Source organism: Somniosus microcephalus, unplaced genomic scaffold (genome assembly GCF_052327205.1).
Source record: "Somniosus microcephalus isolate GS21.2 unplaced genomic scaffold, FLI_Smic_1.0 unresolved_chr4, whole genome shotgun sequence".
In the NCBI taxonomy this organism is placed as follows: Eukaryota; Metazoa; Chordata; class Chondrichthyes; order Squaliformes; family Somniosidae; genus Somniosus; species Somniosus microcephalus.
The window spans coordinates 44,728,784-44,746,023 of NW_028225182.1; the positions used below are offsets into that span (position 1 = coordinate 44,728,784).

A 17,240-nucleotide genomic window follows, 5' to 3' on the forward strand; every position below is an offset into this window, starting at 1 on the left:
GGTTGTTCCTACTGTGAAATTTATTGTGGGTCCATGTTGTTTGGATCTTTGCTGGAACACAAGGACTTTGGTTTTTTGGGGATTTATTGTCAGGGCCCAAGTCTGGCAGTACGACTCCAGCAGGTCCAGGTTCTGCTGTAGACCCTCCTTAGTTGGTGACAGCAGAACCAGGTTGTCGGCATAGAGGAGGAATTTAACCTTGGATTCATATAGGGTGAGGCCGGGTGCTGTAGATTGTTCAAGTAGTTTTGCCAATCCATTAATGTAAATATGAAAGAGTGTCGGTGAGATTGGCGAGCCCTGCGTCACCCCCCGCCCCTGTGGGAAGTATTTTGTTTGTTTGTCTCCAATTTTAACTGCACATTTATTGTTTGTATACATTGATTTAATTACATCATATGTTTTCCCTCCTACCCCGCTTTCGATAAGTTTCAGGAATAAACTGTCATGCCAGATGGAGTCGAAAGCCTTCTGGAAATCTACAAAGCATGCGTAGATTTTGCTTTTGTTATGGTGAACGTGTTTGTCAATTAGGGTCTGTAGGGTGAAGATATGATCGGATGTTCTATAGTTTGGCAGGAATCCAATTTGGCTTTTACTCAAGACATTGTGCTCTTCAAGGAAGTTTATAAGTCTTTTGTTTATGATGCTACAGAATACCTTCCCCAGGTTACTGTTTACACAGATGCCTCGATAGTTGTTTGGGTCGATTTTGTCCCCACTTTTGTATATGGGTGTTATGAGTCCTTTGTTCCAGATGTCAGGGAAATAACCGACACTCAGAACCAAGTTGAAGAGTTTTAGGATAGCCAGTTTCATTTTGTCGTCTGCGTGTTTAATCATCTCGTTTAGTATGCCGTCTGTCCCGCAAGCTTTTCCTGGTCGCAGGTCCTTGAGTTTTTCAAAAAGTTCTTTTTCTGTTATTATGGCGTCTAGCGGGTTTTGGTTATCTTTTATGGCCATTTCAAGCTTTTCCAGTTTTTTGCGTATTTGGTGTTGCTCTGGTCTTAGTGTGTTTTTCTGGTATAATTTTTCAAAGTGGTTTACCTATGTGTCCCCATTTTGAATGGACAAATCGTCGTGTTGTTTTTTGTGTAGTGTTTTCAAGTTGTCCCAGAAACAATTCGACTCAATGGATTCCTCCATGGAGCTGAGTGTATTCTTAATAAATTGCTCTTTTTTGGTCCTGAGTGTGTTTCTGTATTGTGTTAGCGTCTGACAATAAGTAAGGCGTAATTCCTCGTTTTCTGGATGTCTGTGTTTTTGGTTTGATAGTTTTCTAAGTTTTTTCCTCATGTTATGGCAATCATGGTGTGGTAAACCACTGTCATACCTGTCTGTGTCTGTATGTGTATTCCACTAGGTACAGGTCTGGACATGCCTCGGCTGACTCCTCCCACTATTCCAGGTATATAAGTGACTACCTCCCAGTCCCTTAGTATTCTGGACGGGTCGACCACTCGAGACAAGACCTTCATTCTTTAGTTAATAAAAGCCTGATTGTTACTCGCTCAACTTCAGTCTTTTGAGTAATTGATGGCGCATCAATTTTATTAACTAAATTTTTTATAATGGAGAAGATCCTCACACCAGCATGCCTGGACCTGGACAGTCGGGAAGCGGACGCTTCCACCAAGTTTGCTCACTGGCTCACGTGCTTCGAGACATTCCTGACTGCCTCCACTGCGGTCGAAACGGATGCGGACAAACTGTCTGTCCTGTTCTCCAAGGTGAACCACCGAGTGTACTCAGTCATCCGGGATGCGACCTCGTACACAGCCGCCCTCCAGCTCCTCAAGACCCAGTACACGCGCCCTGTGAACGAAGTATACGCTAGGCACCTTCTGGGGAGTCGCAAGCAACAACCTGGGGAATCGACTGAGGAATACCTCCAAGCACTGTCCGTGCTTGGCCGGGCCTGTGGGTGTAAGGCGGTAACGCCCACTAAGTACACGGAGGAACTGATCCGGGATGCCTTCGTAGCGGGCCACAGGTCCAACTACACCAGACAGCGACTGCTGGAGCAGAGTGACCTCACCCTCGACAAAGCCTCCGACATCGCACTAACGCTGGACGCAGCCTTCCGGGGCATGGATGCCTACTCCTCTGCACCGTGGACGCCGCGGGGAACGACAACCTGGGACACGGTAGGACAGCCCCATAGCACCGTGCCACCCCAGCCACAGCCCAACAACGGCCCAACTACCGCAGCAGTGTCCCAAAGCCAGACAGCAGTATCCCAAGGCCAGAAATGCTACTTCTGTGGCCAGGCCAAACACCCCAGAGCGCGCTGCCCGGCGAAGAATGCAACCTGCTCGGGCTGCGGGAAAAAGGGACACTACGCCAGCGTCTGCAAGGCCAAAGCCACCCCGAACGCCAGCAGCGCCGCGTGTGGGCCGTGCGAGCCGCCATCTTGGGCCTCCCCAGCCATGTGCGAACCACCGCAGCAGCAGCCATCTTGGACGACTCCAGCCACATGGGAATCATGGGCGCCGCCATCTTGGACACCAGCCGGGACGCAGCAGACCGCCAACCCCCCCCCCATCTGATACTCGCAGCGACACACCGACCCCTACGCTGGCCTCTGTGACGCTGGACCAAACGAGACCGCACCAGCTAGCTCGGTCCAAAATGGACGTTAAGGTAAACGGCCATGCAATAAACTGCCTTTTTGACTCCGGGAGCACAGAGAGCTTCATCCACCCCGACACGGTGCGGCGTTGCTCTCTCCCAGTCCTGCCTGCGCACCAGCGGATTTCTATGGCCTCCGAGTCCCAGTCAGCGGACATTGGCGGCTACTGCGTGGTGACACTAGTAGTAGACGGGACTGTGTTCAATAATTTTAAACTCCTGGTCCTGCCCGACCTCTGCGCTGCCGTTCTACTGGGGTTGGATTTCCAGTGCCACCTCAAAAGCGTTACGATGGCGTACGGTGGCCCCCTCCCCCCACTCACAGTCCGCAGCCAGCAGCCTCCAAATTGCCCGCCGCGCACTAGATGCAACCTCTCCACACTCAGAGTCCCACCCCCCCCACTGTTTGCTAACCTCACCCCCGACTGTAAGCCCATCGCCACAAAGAGCAGGCGATACAGTGCCGGGGACAGGGTTTTCATCAAAACCGAAGTGGAACGGCTCCTGAAGGAGGGGATTATTGAGGGCAGCTCCAGCCCCTGGCGAGCCCAGGTTGTGGTCGTTAAGACCGGCGAGAAACAACGCCTGGTCATCGACTACAGCCAAACAATAAACCGCTACACCCTGCTGGACGCCTACCCACTCCCCCGCATAGCTGACATGGTCAACCAGATCGCGCAGTACCGCGTCTTTTCGACCATTGACCTGAAATCAGCGTACCACCAGCTCCCCATCAGCCCTGAAGACCGCCAGTATACTGCTTTTGAGGCAAACGGCCGCCTCTATCACTTCCTTAGGGTTCCCTTCGGCGTTACCAACGGGGTCTCCGTCTTCCAAAGGGAGATGGACCGGATGGTCGATCAAAACGAGCTGCAGGCCACTTTCCCTTACCTAGATAATGTGACCATCTGCGGCCATGACTTGCAGGACCATGACGCAAACCTCGAGAAATTCCTCCGCACCGCCCAACTCCTGAACCTGACATATAACAAGGAGAAGTGCATATTCCGCACAGACCGCCTCGCCATCCTTGGCTGTGTTGTAGAACACGGGGTCATCGGTCCCGACCCGGACCGGATGCGTCCCCTTATGGAACTCCCACTGCCCCACTGCCTAAAAGCTCTGAAGAGGTGCCTAGGGTTTTTTTCCTACTACGCTCAGTGGGTCCCCTACTATGCAGACAAAGCCCGTCCGCTGATCAAGTCCACCTCTTTTCCCGTGACGGCAGAGGCCCGCTTAGCCTTCCACCGTATCAAGGAAGACATTGCCAAAGCCACCATGCACGCAGTGGACGAATCCATCCCCTTCCAGGTGGAAAGCGATGCGTCCGACTTCGCTCTGGCCGCCACCCTTAATCAGGCGGGGAGACCTGTGGCATTCTTCTCACGAACCCTCCAGGGCCCGGAGACCAGACACTCCGCGGTCGAGAAGGAGGCCCAGGCTATCGTGGAGGCTGTGCGTCATTGGAGGCACTACCTGGCCGGAAAACGATTTACCCTGCTCACTGACCAGCGTTCAGTTGCTTTTATGTTCAACAACAAGCAGAGGGGCAAAATCAAAAATGACAAGATCTTGAGGTGGAGAATCGAACTTTCCACCTACAATTACGAGATCTTGTACCGGCCTGGGAAGCTCAATGAACCCCCAGATGCCCTATCGCGTGGCACCTGCGCCAGCGCGCAGATCGATAGGCTGAGGGCCCTCCACAATGACCTCTGCCACCCGGGGGTCACCAGGTTCTTCCACTTCATCAAGGCCCGCAACCTGCCTTACTCCATTGAGGAGGTCAGGACCATGACCAAGAACTGCCAAGTCTGCGCTGAGTGCAAACCGCACTTTTATAGACCAGACAGAGCCCACCTGATAAAAGCCACTCGCCCTTTCGAACGCCTGAGCGTCGATTTCAAAGGGCCTCTCCCCTCCTCCGACCGCAATGTGTACTTCCTCAACATCATTGACGAGTACTCCCGGTTCCCGTTCGCTATCCCCTGCCCGGACATGACCAGTGCCACGGTCATTAAATGTCTGAACAGCCTCTTCACCCTGTTCGGTTTCCCCAGCTATATCCATAGCGACCGGGGCTCATCGTTTATGAGCGACGAACTCCGCCAGTACCTGCTCGCTAGGGGTATAGCCACAAGCAGGACCACCAGTTACAACCCCCGGGGGAACGGACAGGTGGAAAGAGAGAATGCAACTGTTTGGAAGGCTGCCCTACTAGCCTTAAAGTCTAGGGGCCTTCCGACCTCCCGCTGGCAGGAGGTGCTCCCCGATGCGCTCCACTCGATTCGGTCACTTCTCTGCACTGCCACCAATGCCACCCCTCACGAGAAAATGTTTGTCTTCCCAAGGAAGTCCACATCGGGGACATCGTTACCGCCATGGCTGACGTCCCCAGGGCCGGTACTACTGAGAAGACACGTGAGGGCCAATAAAACGGACCCCCTGGTCGAGAGGGTCGACCTCCTCCACGCCAACCCCCAGTACGCTTACATTGCGTACCCGGACGGGCGGGAGGACACAGTCTCCATACGAGACCTCGCACCCTCGGGGACCGCTGTAACCCACTACCCATTACCACCCCCCCCCACGACCCGATATCCAACCCCAGCAGCCGGCTCGCCTTGGACCGTCACCCATGAGGACTACACTCCAGGGCCCCAGCCTACACGGGACGCGACGCCGGAAGCTCCACCACCCCTGCCGTCGCCACGTCGATCACAGCGGCAGACAAGACCTCCGGAGAGACTCCAATACACGAACTTTTAAATACACTTCACCCCGCCGGACTCATTTTTAAACAAGGGGTGAATGTGGTAAACCACTGTCATACCTGTCTGTGTCTGTATGTGTATTCCACTAGGTACAGGTCTGGACATGCCTCGGCTGACTCCTCCCACTATTCCAGGTATATAAGTGACTACCTCCCAGTCCCTTAGTATTCTGGACGGGTCGACCACTCGAGACAAGACCTTCATTCTTTAGTTAATAAAAGCCTGATTGTTACTCGCTCAACTTCAGTCTTTTGAGTAATTGATGGCGCATCACATGGTCAAACCATTTTTCATAGTTTTTTGTTTTGGGTTTGTTCTTGCGAGCTTTCAAGTTTGCATTTGTTGCCAAATTATCAAAAATATTGTTTAGTTTACTAACTGCCCGGTTTACGCCTTCTTTATTGTGAGTGTATATGTTATCCAGAAAGGTGTCTAAGAGAGCTTGAGTTGATGCATTGCTAATTGTTTTCTGGTATTTTTCTGTGTCATTTTTGGCCCATCTGTACAATTTTTTGGTGTTGTACAGTTTACTCCCTCACACTCTCCCCCCCTCACACTCTCCCCCCCTCTCCCTCACACTCTCGCCCCCTCTCGCTCACACTCTTCCCCCCCTCACACTCTCTCCCCCCCGCTCCCTCTCTCCCCCCCTCTCCCTCACACCCTCCTCCACCCACTCTCCCGCCCCCCTCCCTCACACTCTCCCCCCCTCCCTCACACTCTCCCCCCCTCCCTCACACTCTCCCCCCCTCTCCCTCACACTCTCCCCCCCTCCCTCACACTCTCCCCCCCCACACTCTCTCCCCCCTCTCCCTCTCTCCCCGCCTCTCCCTCACACTCTCCTCCCCCCCCGCCCTCACACTCTCCCCCCCCCCCTCTCCCTCACACTCTCCCCCCCCCCCCTCTCCCTCACACTCTCCCCCCCCCCCCCTCCCTAGAATAACAGATACCCGGGATTGAGTTACAGGCTGGAATCTAATCGAGGTGTTCGGGGGTTTTATATATGGAATAACAGATAGCCAGGAGTGAGTTACAGGCTGGAATCTAATCGAGGGGTTTGGGGGTTTATATACAGAATAACAGATACCCGGGAGTGAGTTACAGGCTGGAATCTAATCGAGGGGTTCACGGGGTTTATATATAGAATAACAGATATCCGGGAGTGAGTTACAGGCTGGAATCTAATCGAGGGGTTGGGGGTATATATATAGAATAATATACCCGGGAGTGAGTTACAGGCTGGAATCTAATCGAGGGGTTCGGGGGGGATCATTTATAGAATAACAGATACCCGGGAGTGAGTTACAGGCTGGAATCTAATCGAGGGGTTCGGGGGGGATCATTTATAGAATAACAGATACCCGGGAGTGAGTTACAGGCTGGAATCTAATCGAGGGGTTCGGGGGGTTTATATATAGAATAAAAGATACCCGGGAGTGAGTTACAGGCTGGAATCTGATCGAGGGGTTCGGCGGGGTTTATATGTAGAATAACAGATACCCGGGTGTGAGTTACAGGCTGGAATCTAATCGAGGGGTTTGGGGGGTTTATATATAGAATAGCAGATACCCGGGAGTGAGTTACAGGCTGGAATCTAATCGAGGGGTTCGGTGGGTTTATATATAGAATAACAGATACCCAGGAGTGAGTTACAGGCTGGAATCTAATCTAGTGGTTCGGGGGGGTTTATATATAGAATAACAGATACCCGGGAGTGAGTTACAGGCTGGAATCTGATCGAGGGGTTCGGGGAGTTTATATATAGAATAACAGATACCCGGGAGTGAGTTACAGTCTGGAATCTAATCGAGCGGTTCAGGGGGTTTATATATGGAATAACAGATACCCGGGAGTGAGTTACAGGCTGGAATCTAATCGAGGGGTTCGGGGGATTTATGTATAGAATAACAGGTACCCGGGAGTGAGTTACAGGCTGGAATCTAATCGAGGGGTTTGGGGGTTTATATACAGAATAACAGATACCCGGGAGTGAGTTACAGGCTGGAATCTAATCGAGGGGTTCGGGGGGTTTATATATAGAATAACAGATACCCGCAGGCTGCTATTTAGGATACGGGGTTTCTCTATTACTGAGGGTATTATGGATCGTTGTCTAGTGGATGAGTTACTATTCGCGATTCCTAAATAACCTTTTGCTGTTTCCCTGTCCATCAGGATTGATAAATGGAAATGGTTTCTTTGTGGAGCAGCCTAAGGAGCTGGCGGCTGAGGAAGGGCAGTCGATCACTATCCCCTGCTCATTCGCCTTTCCGGAAACCTACAGACCCACACGGATTGACATTGCTTGGAGAAGAAATTATTTTCACGGAGAATTTATATTCAACACATCGAACAGCTACTGTCATCCTGATTACCGAGGCCGGATCAAATTCTGGGGTTACCCTCTTCAAATGAAGACCGGCTCCATCCGCATGAATCAACTGAAGCAAAGTGACTCGAGGAAGTATTACTGCCGTGTGGAATCGTTGGGACCTCCCCGCGAGATTGTGCAAAGCATCCCTGGGACCCTCCTCACTGTACGAGGTAAACACCCTTTCCATTTCACAGTTCACTCCTCTGACTAGGTGCTGAGTCCGGACACACTCACTGCCAGACCCGAGAACACAGTCTGACACTGACACTCCTGTCTCCCCAGGGTCTGTCACACTGACACTGCTATCTGTCCAGGGTCTGTCACACTGACACTCATGTCTGCCCAGGGTCTGTCACACTGACACTCCTGTCTGTCCAGTGTCTGTCACACTGGCACTGCTGTCTGTCCAGGGTCTGTCACACTGACACTCCTGTCTGTCCAGTGTCTGTCACACTGGCACTGCTGTCTGTCCAGGGTCTGTCACACTGACACTCCTGTCTGTCCAGGGTCTGACACACTGACACTCCTGTCTGCCCAGGGTCTGTCACTCCGACACTCCTGCCTGCCCAGAGTCTGTCACTCCGACACTCCTGTCTGCCCAGGGTCTGTCACACTGACACTGTCTGCCCAGGGTCTGTCACTCCGACACTCCTGCCTGCCCAGGGTCTGTCACTCTCACACTCCTGTCTCCCCAGGGTCGGTCACACTGACACTGTCTGCCCAGGGCCTGTCACTCCGACACTCCTGTCTGCCCAGGGCCTGTCACTCCGACACTCCTGTCTGCCCAGGGTCTGTCACTCCGACACTCCTGTCTGCCCAGGTTCTGTCACTCCGACACTCCTGTCTGCCCAGGGTCTGTCACACCGACACTCCTGTCTACCCAGGGTCTGTCACTCTCACACTCCTGTCTGCCCAGGGTCTGTCACACTGACACTCCTGTCTGCCCAGGGTCTGTCACACCGACAATACTGTCTGCCCAGGGTCTGTCACTCTCACACTCCTGTCTGTCCAGGGCATGTCACTCCGACACTCCTGTCTGCCCAGGGTCGGTCACACTGACACTGTCTGCCCAGGGTCTGTCACTCCGACACTCCTGTCTGCCCAGGGTCTGTCACTCCGACACTCCTGTCTGCCCAGGGTCTGTCACTCCGACACTCCTGTCTGCCCAGGGTCTGTCACTCCGACACTCCTGTCTGCCCAGGGTCTGTCACTCCGACACTCCTGTCTGCCCAGGGTCTGTCACTCCGACACTCCTGTCTGCCCAGGGTCTGTCACTCCGACACTCCTGTCTGCCCAGGGTCTGTCACTCCGACACTCCTGTCTGCCCAGGGTCTGTCACTCCGACACTCCTGTCTGCCCAGGGTCTGTCACTCCGACACTCCTGTCTGCCCAGGGTCTGTCACTCCGACACTCCTGTCTGCCCAGGGTCTGTCACTCCGACACTCCTGTCTGCCCAGGCTCTGTCACACTGACACTGTCTGCCCAGGGTCTGTCACTCCGACACTCCTGTCTGCCCAGGGTCTGTCACTCCGACACTCCTGTCTGCCCAGGGTCTGTCACACTGACACTCCTGACTGCCCAGGGTCTGTCACTCTCACACTCCTGTCTGCCCAGGGTCTGTCACACCGACACTCCTGTCTGCCCAGGGTCTGTCACTCCGACACTCCTGTCTGCCCAGGGTCTGTCACACTGACACTCCTGTCTGCCCAGGGTCTGTCACACTGACACTCCTGTCTGCCCAGGGTCTGTCACACTGACACTCCTGTCTGCCCAGGGTCTGTCACACTGACACTCCTGTCTGCCCAGGGTCTGTCACACTGACACTCCTGTCTGCCCAGGGTCTGTCACACTGACACTCATGTCTGCCCAGAGTCTGTCACACTGACACTCCTGTCTGCCCAGGGCCTGTCACACTGACACTCCTGTCTGCCCAGGGTCTGTCACACTGACACTCCTGTCTGCCCAGGGTCTGTCACACTGACACTCCTGTCTGGCCAGGGTCTGTCACACTGACACTACTGTCTGCCCAGGGTCTGTCACTCCGACACTCCTGTCTGCCCAGGGTCTGTCACTCCGACACTCCTGTCTGCCCAGGGTCTGTCACACCGACACTCCTGTCTGCCCAGGGTCTGTCACTCCGACACACCTGTCTGCCCAGGGTCTGTCACTCCGACACTCCTGTCTGCCCAGGGTCTGTCACTCCGACACTCCTGTCTGCCCAGGGTCTGTCACTCCGACACTCCTGTCTGCCCAGGGTCTGTCACTCCGACACTCCTGTCTGCCCAGGGTCTGTCACTCCTGTCTGCCCAGGGTCTGTCATTCCGACACTCCTGTCTGCATAGGGTCTGTCACTCCGACACTCCTGTCTCCCCAGGGTCTGTCACACCTGTCTGCCCAGGGTCTGTCATTCCGACACTCCTGTCTGCATAGGGTCTGTCACTCCGACACACCTGTCTGCCCAGGGTATGTCACTCTCACACTCCTGTCTGCCCAGGGTCTGTCACACTGACACTATCTGCCCAGGGTCTGTCACTCCGACACTCCTGTCTGCCCAGGGTCTGTCACTCTCACACTCCTGTCTGCCCAGGGTCTGTCACACCGACAGTCCTGTCTGCCCAGGGTCTGTCACACCGACACTCCTGTCTGCCCAGGGTCTGTCACACTGACACTCCTGTCTGCCCTGGGTCTGTCACACTGACACTCCTATCTGCCCAGGGTCTGTCACACTAACACTCCTGTCTGCCCAGGGTCTGTCACACTGACAGTCCCGTCTGCCCAGGGTCTGTCACACTGACACTCATGTCTGCCCAGGGTCTGTCACACTGACACTGCTATCTGCCCAGAGTCTGTCACACTGACACTCCTGTCTGCCCAGGGTCTGTCACACTGACACTCATATCTGCCCAGGGTCTGTCACACTGACACTCCTGTCTGCCCAGGGTCTGTCACACTCACACTCCTGTCTGGCCAGGGTCTGTCACACTGACACTCCTGTCTGTCGAGAGTCTGTCACACTCACACTCCTGTCTGGCCAGGCTCTGTCACACTGACACTCCTGTCTGTCCAGGGTCTGTCACACTCACACTGCTGTCTGGCCTGAGTCTGTCACACTGACACTCCTGTCTGGCCAGTGTCTGTCGCACTCACACACCTGTCTGCCAAGGGTCTGTCTCACTCATACTCCTGTCTGGCCTGGGTCTGTCACACTGACACTCCTGTCTGTCCAGGGTCTGTCACACTCACACACCTGTCTGCCCAGGGTCTGTCACACTCATATTCCTGTCTTGCCAGGGTCTGCACGTTCACACTCCTGCCTGTCCAGGGTCTGTCTCGCCGACACATTTGTCTGTCCATTCTCTGTCACATCGACACTCGTGTCTGCCCAGGGCCTGTCACACTGACACTCCTGTCTGCCCAGTGTCTGTCACACTGACACTCCTGTCTGTCCAGTGTGTGACACTGACACTCCAGTCTGCCCAGTGTCTGGCACACTGACACTCTTGTCTGACCAGGGTCTGTCACAGTGACACTCCTGTCTTTCCAGGGTCTGTCACACTGACACTCCTGTCTGGCCAGGGTCTGTCACACTGACACTCCTGTCTGTCCAGGGTCTGTCACACCGACACTCCTCTCTGCCCAGGGTCTGTCACACCGACACTCCTGTCTGCCCAGGGTCTGTCACACCGACACTCCTGTCTGCCCAGGGTCTGTCACACTGACACGCCTGTCTGCCCATGGTCTGTCACACTGACACTCCTGTCTCCCCAGGGTCTGTCACACTCACACTCCTGTCTGGCCAGGGTCTGTCACACTGACACTCCTGTCTCCCCAGGGTCTGTCACACTGACACTCCTGTCTGTCCAGGGTCTGTCACACTGACACTCATGTCTGCCCAGGGTCTGTCACACTGACACTCCTGTCTGCCCAGGGTCTGTCACACTGACACTCATGTCTGCCCAGGGTCTGTCACACTGACACTGCTGTCTGCCCAGAGTCTGTCACACTCCCACTCCTGTCTGGCCAGGGTCTGTCACACTGACACTTCTGCCTGTCCAGGGTCTGTCACACTCACACTGCTGTCTGGCCAGGGTCTGTCACACTGACACTCCTGTCTGGCCAGTGTCTGTCTCACTCACACTCCTGTCTGGTCTGGGTCTGTCACACTGACACTCCTGTCTGTCCAGGGTCTGTCACACTCACACACCTGTCTGCCCAGGGTCTGTCACACTCATATTCCTGTCTTGCCAGGGTCTGCACATTCACACTCCTGCCTGTCCAGGGTCTGTCTCGCCGACACTCTTGTCTGTCCATTCTCTGTCACATCGACACTCCTGTCTGCCCAGGGCCTGTCACACTGGCACTCCTGTCTGCCCAGTGTCTGTCACACTGACACTCTTGTCTGCTCAGTGTCTGTCACAGTGACACTCCTGTCTGTCCAGGGTCTGTCACACTGACACTCCTGTCTGCCCAGGGTCTGTCACACTGACACTCCTGTCTGCCCAGGGTCTGTCACACTGACACTCATGTCTGCCCAGGGTCTGTCACACCGACACTACTGTCTGCCCAGGGTCTGTCACTCTCACACTCCTGTCTGCCCAGGGTCTGTCACACCGACACTCCTGTCTCCCAGGGTCTGTCACACTGACACACCTGTCTGCCCAGGGTCTGTCACACCAACACTGTCTGCCCAGGGTCTGTCACTCTCACACTCCTGTCTGCCCAGGATCTGTCACACCGACACTCCTGTCTGCCCAGGGTCTGTCACACCGACACTCCTGTCTGCCCAGGGTCTGTCACACTGACACTCATGTCTGCCCAGGGTCTGTCACACTGACACTCCTGTCTGCCCAGGGTCTGTCACACTGACACTCCTGTCTGTCTAGGGTCTGTCACACTGACACTCCTGTCTGCCCAGGGTCTTTCACACTGACACTCCTGTCTGCCCAGGGTTTGTCACACCGACACTCCTGTCTGCCGAGGGTCTGTCACACCGACACTCCTGTCTGCCCAGGGTCTGTCACACCGACAATCCTGTCTGCCCAGGGTCTGTCACACCGACACTCCTGTCTGCCCAGGGTCTGTCACACTGACACTTCTGTCTGCCCAGGGTCTGTCACACTGACACTCGTGTCTGCCCAGGGTCTGTCACACTGACACTCATGTCTGCCCAGGGTCTGTCACACTGACACTCCTGTCTCCCCAGGGTCTGTCACACTGACACTCCTGTCTGCCCAGGGTCTGTCACACTGACACTCATGTCTGCCCTGGGTCTGTCACACTGACACTCATGTCTGCCCAGGGTCTGTCACACTGACACTCCTGTCTGCCCAGGGTCTGTCACACTGACACTCCTATCTGTCTAGGGTCTGTCACACTGACACTCCTGTCTGCCCAGGGTCTTTCACACTGACACTCCTGTCTGCCGAGGGTCTGTCACACCGACACTCCTGTCTGCCCAGGGTCTGTCACACCGACAATCCTGTCTGCCCAGGGTCTGTCACACCGACACTCCTGTCTGCCCAGGGTCTGTCACACTGACACTTCTGTCTGCCCAGGGTCTGTCACACTGACACTCGTGTCTGCCCAGGGTCTGTCACACTGACACTTCTGTCTGCCCAGGGTCTGTCACACTGACACTCCTGTCTGCCCAGGGTCTGTCACACTGACACTCCTGTCTGCCCAGGGTCTGTCACACTGACACTCATGTCTGCCCAGGGTCTGTCATACTGACACTCCTGTCTGCCCAGGGTCTGTCACTCCGACACTCCTATCTGCCCAGGGTCTGTCACTCTCACACTCCTGTCTGCCCAGGGTCTGTCACACCGACACTCCTGTCTGCCCAGGGTCTGTCACTCTCACACTACTGTCTGCCTAGGGTCTGTCACACTGACACTGTCTGCCCAGGGTCTGTCACTGCGACACTCCTGTCTGCCCAGGGTCTGTCACTCTCACACTCCTGTCTGCCCAGGGTCTGTCACACCGACACTCCTGTCTGCCCAGGGTCTGTCACACCGACACTCCTGTCTGCCCAGGGTCTGTCACACTGACACTCCTGTCTGCCCAGGGTCTGTCACACTGACACTCCTGTCTGCCCAGGGTCTGTCACACTGACACTCCTGTCTGCCCAGGGTCTGTCACACTGACACTCCTGTCTGCCCAGGGTCTGTCACACTGACACTCCTGTCTGCCCAGGGTCTGTCACACTGACACTCCTATCTGCCCAGGGTCTGTCACACTGACACTCCTGTCTGCCCAGGGTCTGTCACACTGACACTCCTGTCTGCCCAGGGTCTGTCACACTGACACTCCTGTCTGCCCAGGGTCTGTCACACTGACACTCATGTCTGCCCAGGGTCTGTCACACTGACACTGCTGTCTGCCCAGAGTCTGTCACACTCACACTCCTGTCTGGCCAGGGTCTGTCACACTGACACTTCTGTCTGTCCAGAGTCTGTCACACTTACACTCCTGTCTGGCCAGGGTCTGTCACACTCTCACTGCTGTCTGGCCTGAGTCTGTCACACTGACACTCCTGTCTGGCCAGGGTCTGTCACACTGACACTTCTGTCTGTCCAGAGTCTGTCACACTGACACTCCTGTCTGTCCAGGGTCTGTCACACTCTCACTGCTGTCTGGCCTGAGTCTGTCACACTGACACTCCTGTCTGGCCAGTGTCTGTCGCACTCACACACCTGTCTGCCAAGGGTCTGTCTCACTCACACTCCTGTCTGGCCTGGGTCTGTCACACTGACACTCCTGTCTGTCCAGGGTCTGTCACACGCACACACATGTCTGCCCAGAGTCTGTCACACTCATATTCCTCTCTTGCCAGGGTCTGCACATTCACACTCCTGACCTGTCCAGGGTCTGTCTCGCCGACACATTTGTCTGTCCATTCTCTGTCACATCGACACTCCTGTCTGCCCAGGGCCTGTCACACTGGCACTCCTGTCTGCCCAGGGTCTGTCACACTGACACTCTTGTCTGCCCAGTGTCTGTCACACTGACACTCCTGTCTCCCCAGGGTCTGTCACACTGACACTCCTGTCTGCCCAGGGTCTGTCACTCCGACACTCATGTCTGCCCAGGGTCTGTCACACCGACACTACTGTCTGCCCAGGGTCTGTCACTCTCACACTCCTGTCTGCCCAGGGTTTGTCACACCAACACTCCTGTCTGCCCAGGGTCTGTCACTCTCACACTCCTGTCTGCCCAGGGTCTGTCACACCGACACTCCTGTCTGCCCAGGGTCTGTCACTCCGACACTCCTGTCTGCCCAGGGTCTGTCACTCCGACACTCCTGTCTGCCCAGGGTCTGTCACACTGACACTGTCTGCCCAGGGTCTGTCACTCCGACACTCCTGTCTGCCCAGCGTCTGTCACACTGACACTGTCTGCCCAGGGTCTGTCACTCCGACACTCATGTCTGCCCAGGGTCTGTCACACTGACACTGTCTGCCCAGGGTCTGTCACTCCGACACTCGTGTCTGCCCAGTGTCTGTCACTCCGACACTCCTGTCTGCCCAGGGTCTGTCACTCCGACACTCCTGTCTGCCCAGGGTCTGTCACTCCGACACTCCTGTCTGCCCAGGGTCTGTCACTCCAACACTCCTGTCTGCCCAGGGTCTGTCACTCCGACACTCCTGTCTGCCCAGGGTCTGTCACTCCGACACTCCTGTCTGCCCAGGGTCTGTCACTCCGACACTCCTGTCTGCCCAGGGTCTGTCACTCCGACACTCCTGTCTCCACAGGGTCTGTCACACTGACACTCCTGTCTGCCCAGGGTCTGTCACACTGACACTGCCTGCCCAGGGTCTGTCACTCCGACACTCCTGTCTGCCCAGTGTCTGTCACTCCGACACTCCTGTCTCCACAGGGTCTGTCACACTGACACTCCTGTCTGCCCAGGGTCTGTCACACTGACACTGTCTGCCCAGGGTCTGTCACTCCGACACTCCTGTCTGCCCAGTGTCTGTCACTCCGACACTCCTGTCTGCCCAGGGTCTGTCACTCCGACACTCCTGTCTGCCCAGGGTCTGTCACTCCGACACTCCTGTCTGCCCAGGGTCTGTCACTCCGACACTCCTGTCTGCCCAGGGCCTGTCACTCCGACACTCCTGTCTCCCCAGGGTCTGTCACTCCGACACTCCTGTCTGCCCAGGGTCTGTCACTCTCACACACCTGTCTGCCTAGGGTCTGTCACACTGACACTCCTGCCTGCCCAGGGTCTGTCACTCCGACACTCCTGTCTGCCCAGGGTCTGTCACACTGACACTGTCTGCCCAGGGTCTGTCACTCCGACACTCCTGTCTGCCCAGGGTCTGTCACTCCGACACTCCTGTCTGCCCAGGGTCTGTCACTCTCACACTCCTGTCTGCCCAGGGTCTGTCACACCGACACTCCTGTCTGCCCAGGGTTTGTCACACCGACACTCCTGTCTGCCCAGGGTCTGTCACTCCGACACTCCTGTCTGCCCAGGGTCTGTCACTCCGACACTCCTGTCTGCCCACGGTCTGTCACTCCGACACTCCTGTCTGCCCAGGGTCTGTCACTCCGACACTCTTGTCTGCCCAGGGTCTGTCACTCCGACACTCCTGTCTCCCCAGGGTCTGTCACACTGACACTGTCTGCCCAGGGTCTGTCACTCCGACACTCCTGTCTGCCCAGGGTCTGTCACTCCGACACTCCTGTCTGCCCAGGGTCTGTCACTCCGACACTCCTGTCTGCCCAGGGTCTGTCACTCTGACACTCCTGTCTGCCCAGGGTCTGTCACTCTCACACTCCTGTCTGCCCAGGGTCTGTCACACTGACACTCCTATCTGCCCAGGGTCTGTCACACTGACACTCCTGTCTGCCCAGGGTCTGTCACACTGACACTCCTGTCTGTCCTGGGTCTGTCACACTGACACTGCTGTCTGCCCAGAGTCTGTCACACTCACACTCCTGTCTGGCCAGGGTCTGTCACACTGACACTCCTGTCTGTCCTGGGTCTGTCACACTGACACTCCTGTCTGGCCAGGGTCTGTCACACTGACACTCCTGTCTGTCCAGGGTCTGTCACACTCACACTGCTGTCTGGCCTGAGTCTGTCACACTGACACTCCTGTCTGGCCAGTGTCTGTCGCACTCACACACCTGTCTGCCAAGGGTCTGTCTCACTCACACTCCTGTCTGGCCTGGGTCTGTCACACTGACACTCCTGTCTGTCCGGGTCTGTCACACTCACACACCTGTCTGCCCAGGGTCTGTCACACTCATATTCCTGTCTTGCCAGGTTCTGCACGTTCACACTCCTGTTTGACCAGGGTCTGTCACACTCACACTCCTGTCTGCCCAGGGTCTGTCACACCGACACTCCTGTCTGCCCAGGTTTTGTCACACCGACACTCCAGTCTGCCCAGGGTCTGTCACACCGACACTCCTGTCTGCCCAGTGTCTGTCACACTGACACTCTTGTCTGTCCA

General features: G+C 55.8%; 1 protein-coding gene across 2 annotated transcripts in view; it reads left to right on the forward strand.

Annotated features, from left to right (window-relative positions):
• Window positions 1–7,341: 7,341 nt before the first annotated feature.
• LOC147090662 (paired immunoglobulin-like type 2 receptor beta) overlaps window positions 7,342–17,240 on the forward strand; it is a 35,638-nt gene continuing 25,739 nt past the window's right edge. For both annotated transcript variants that reach the window (XM_085977437.1, XM_085977436.1), the window contains exon 1: window positions 7,342–7,946. In XM_085977437.1, the coding sequence (XP_085833563.1) occupies window positions 7,523–7,946 (424 nt within the window). In that variant the 5' untranslated portion in view covers window positions 7,342–7,522. The remainder of the gene's footprint in view (window positions 7,947–17,240) is intronic.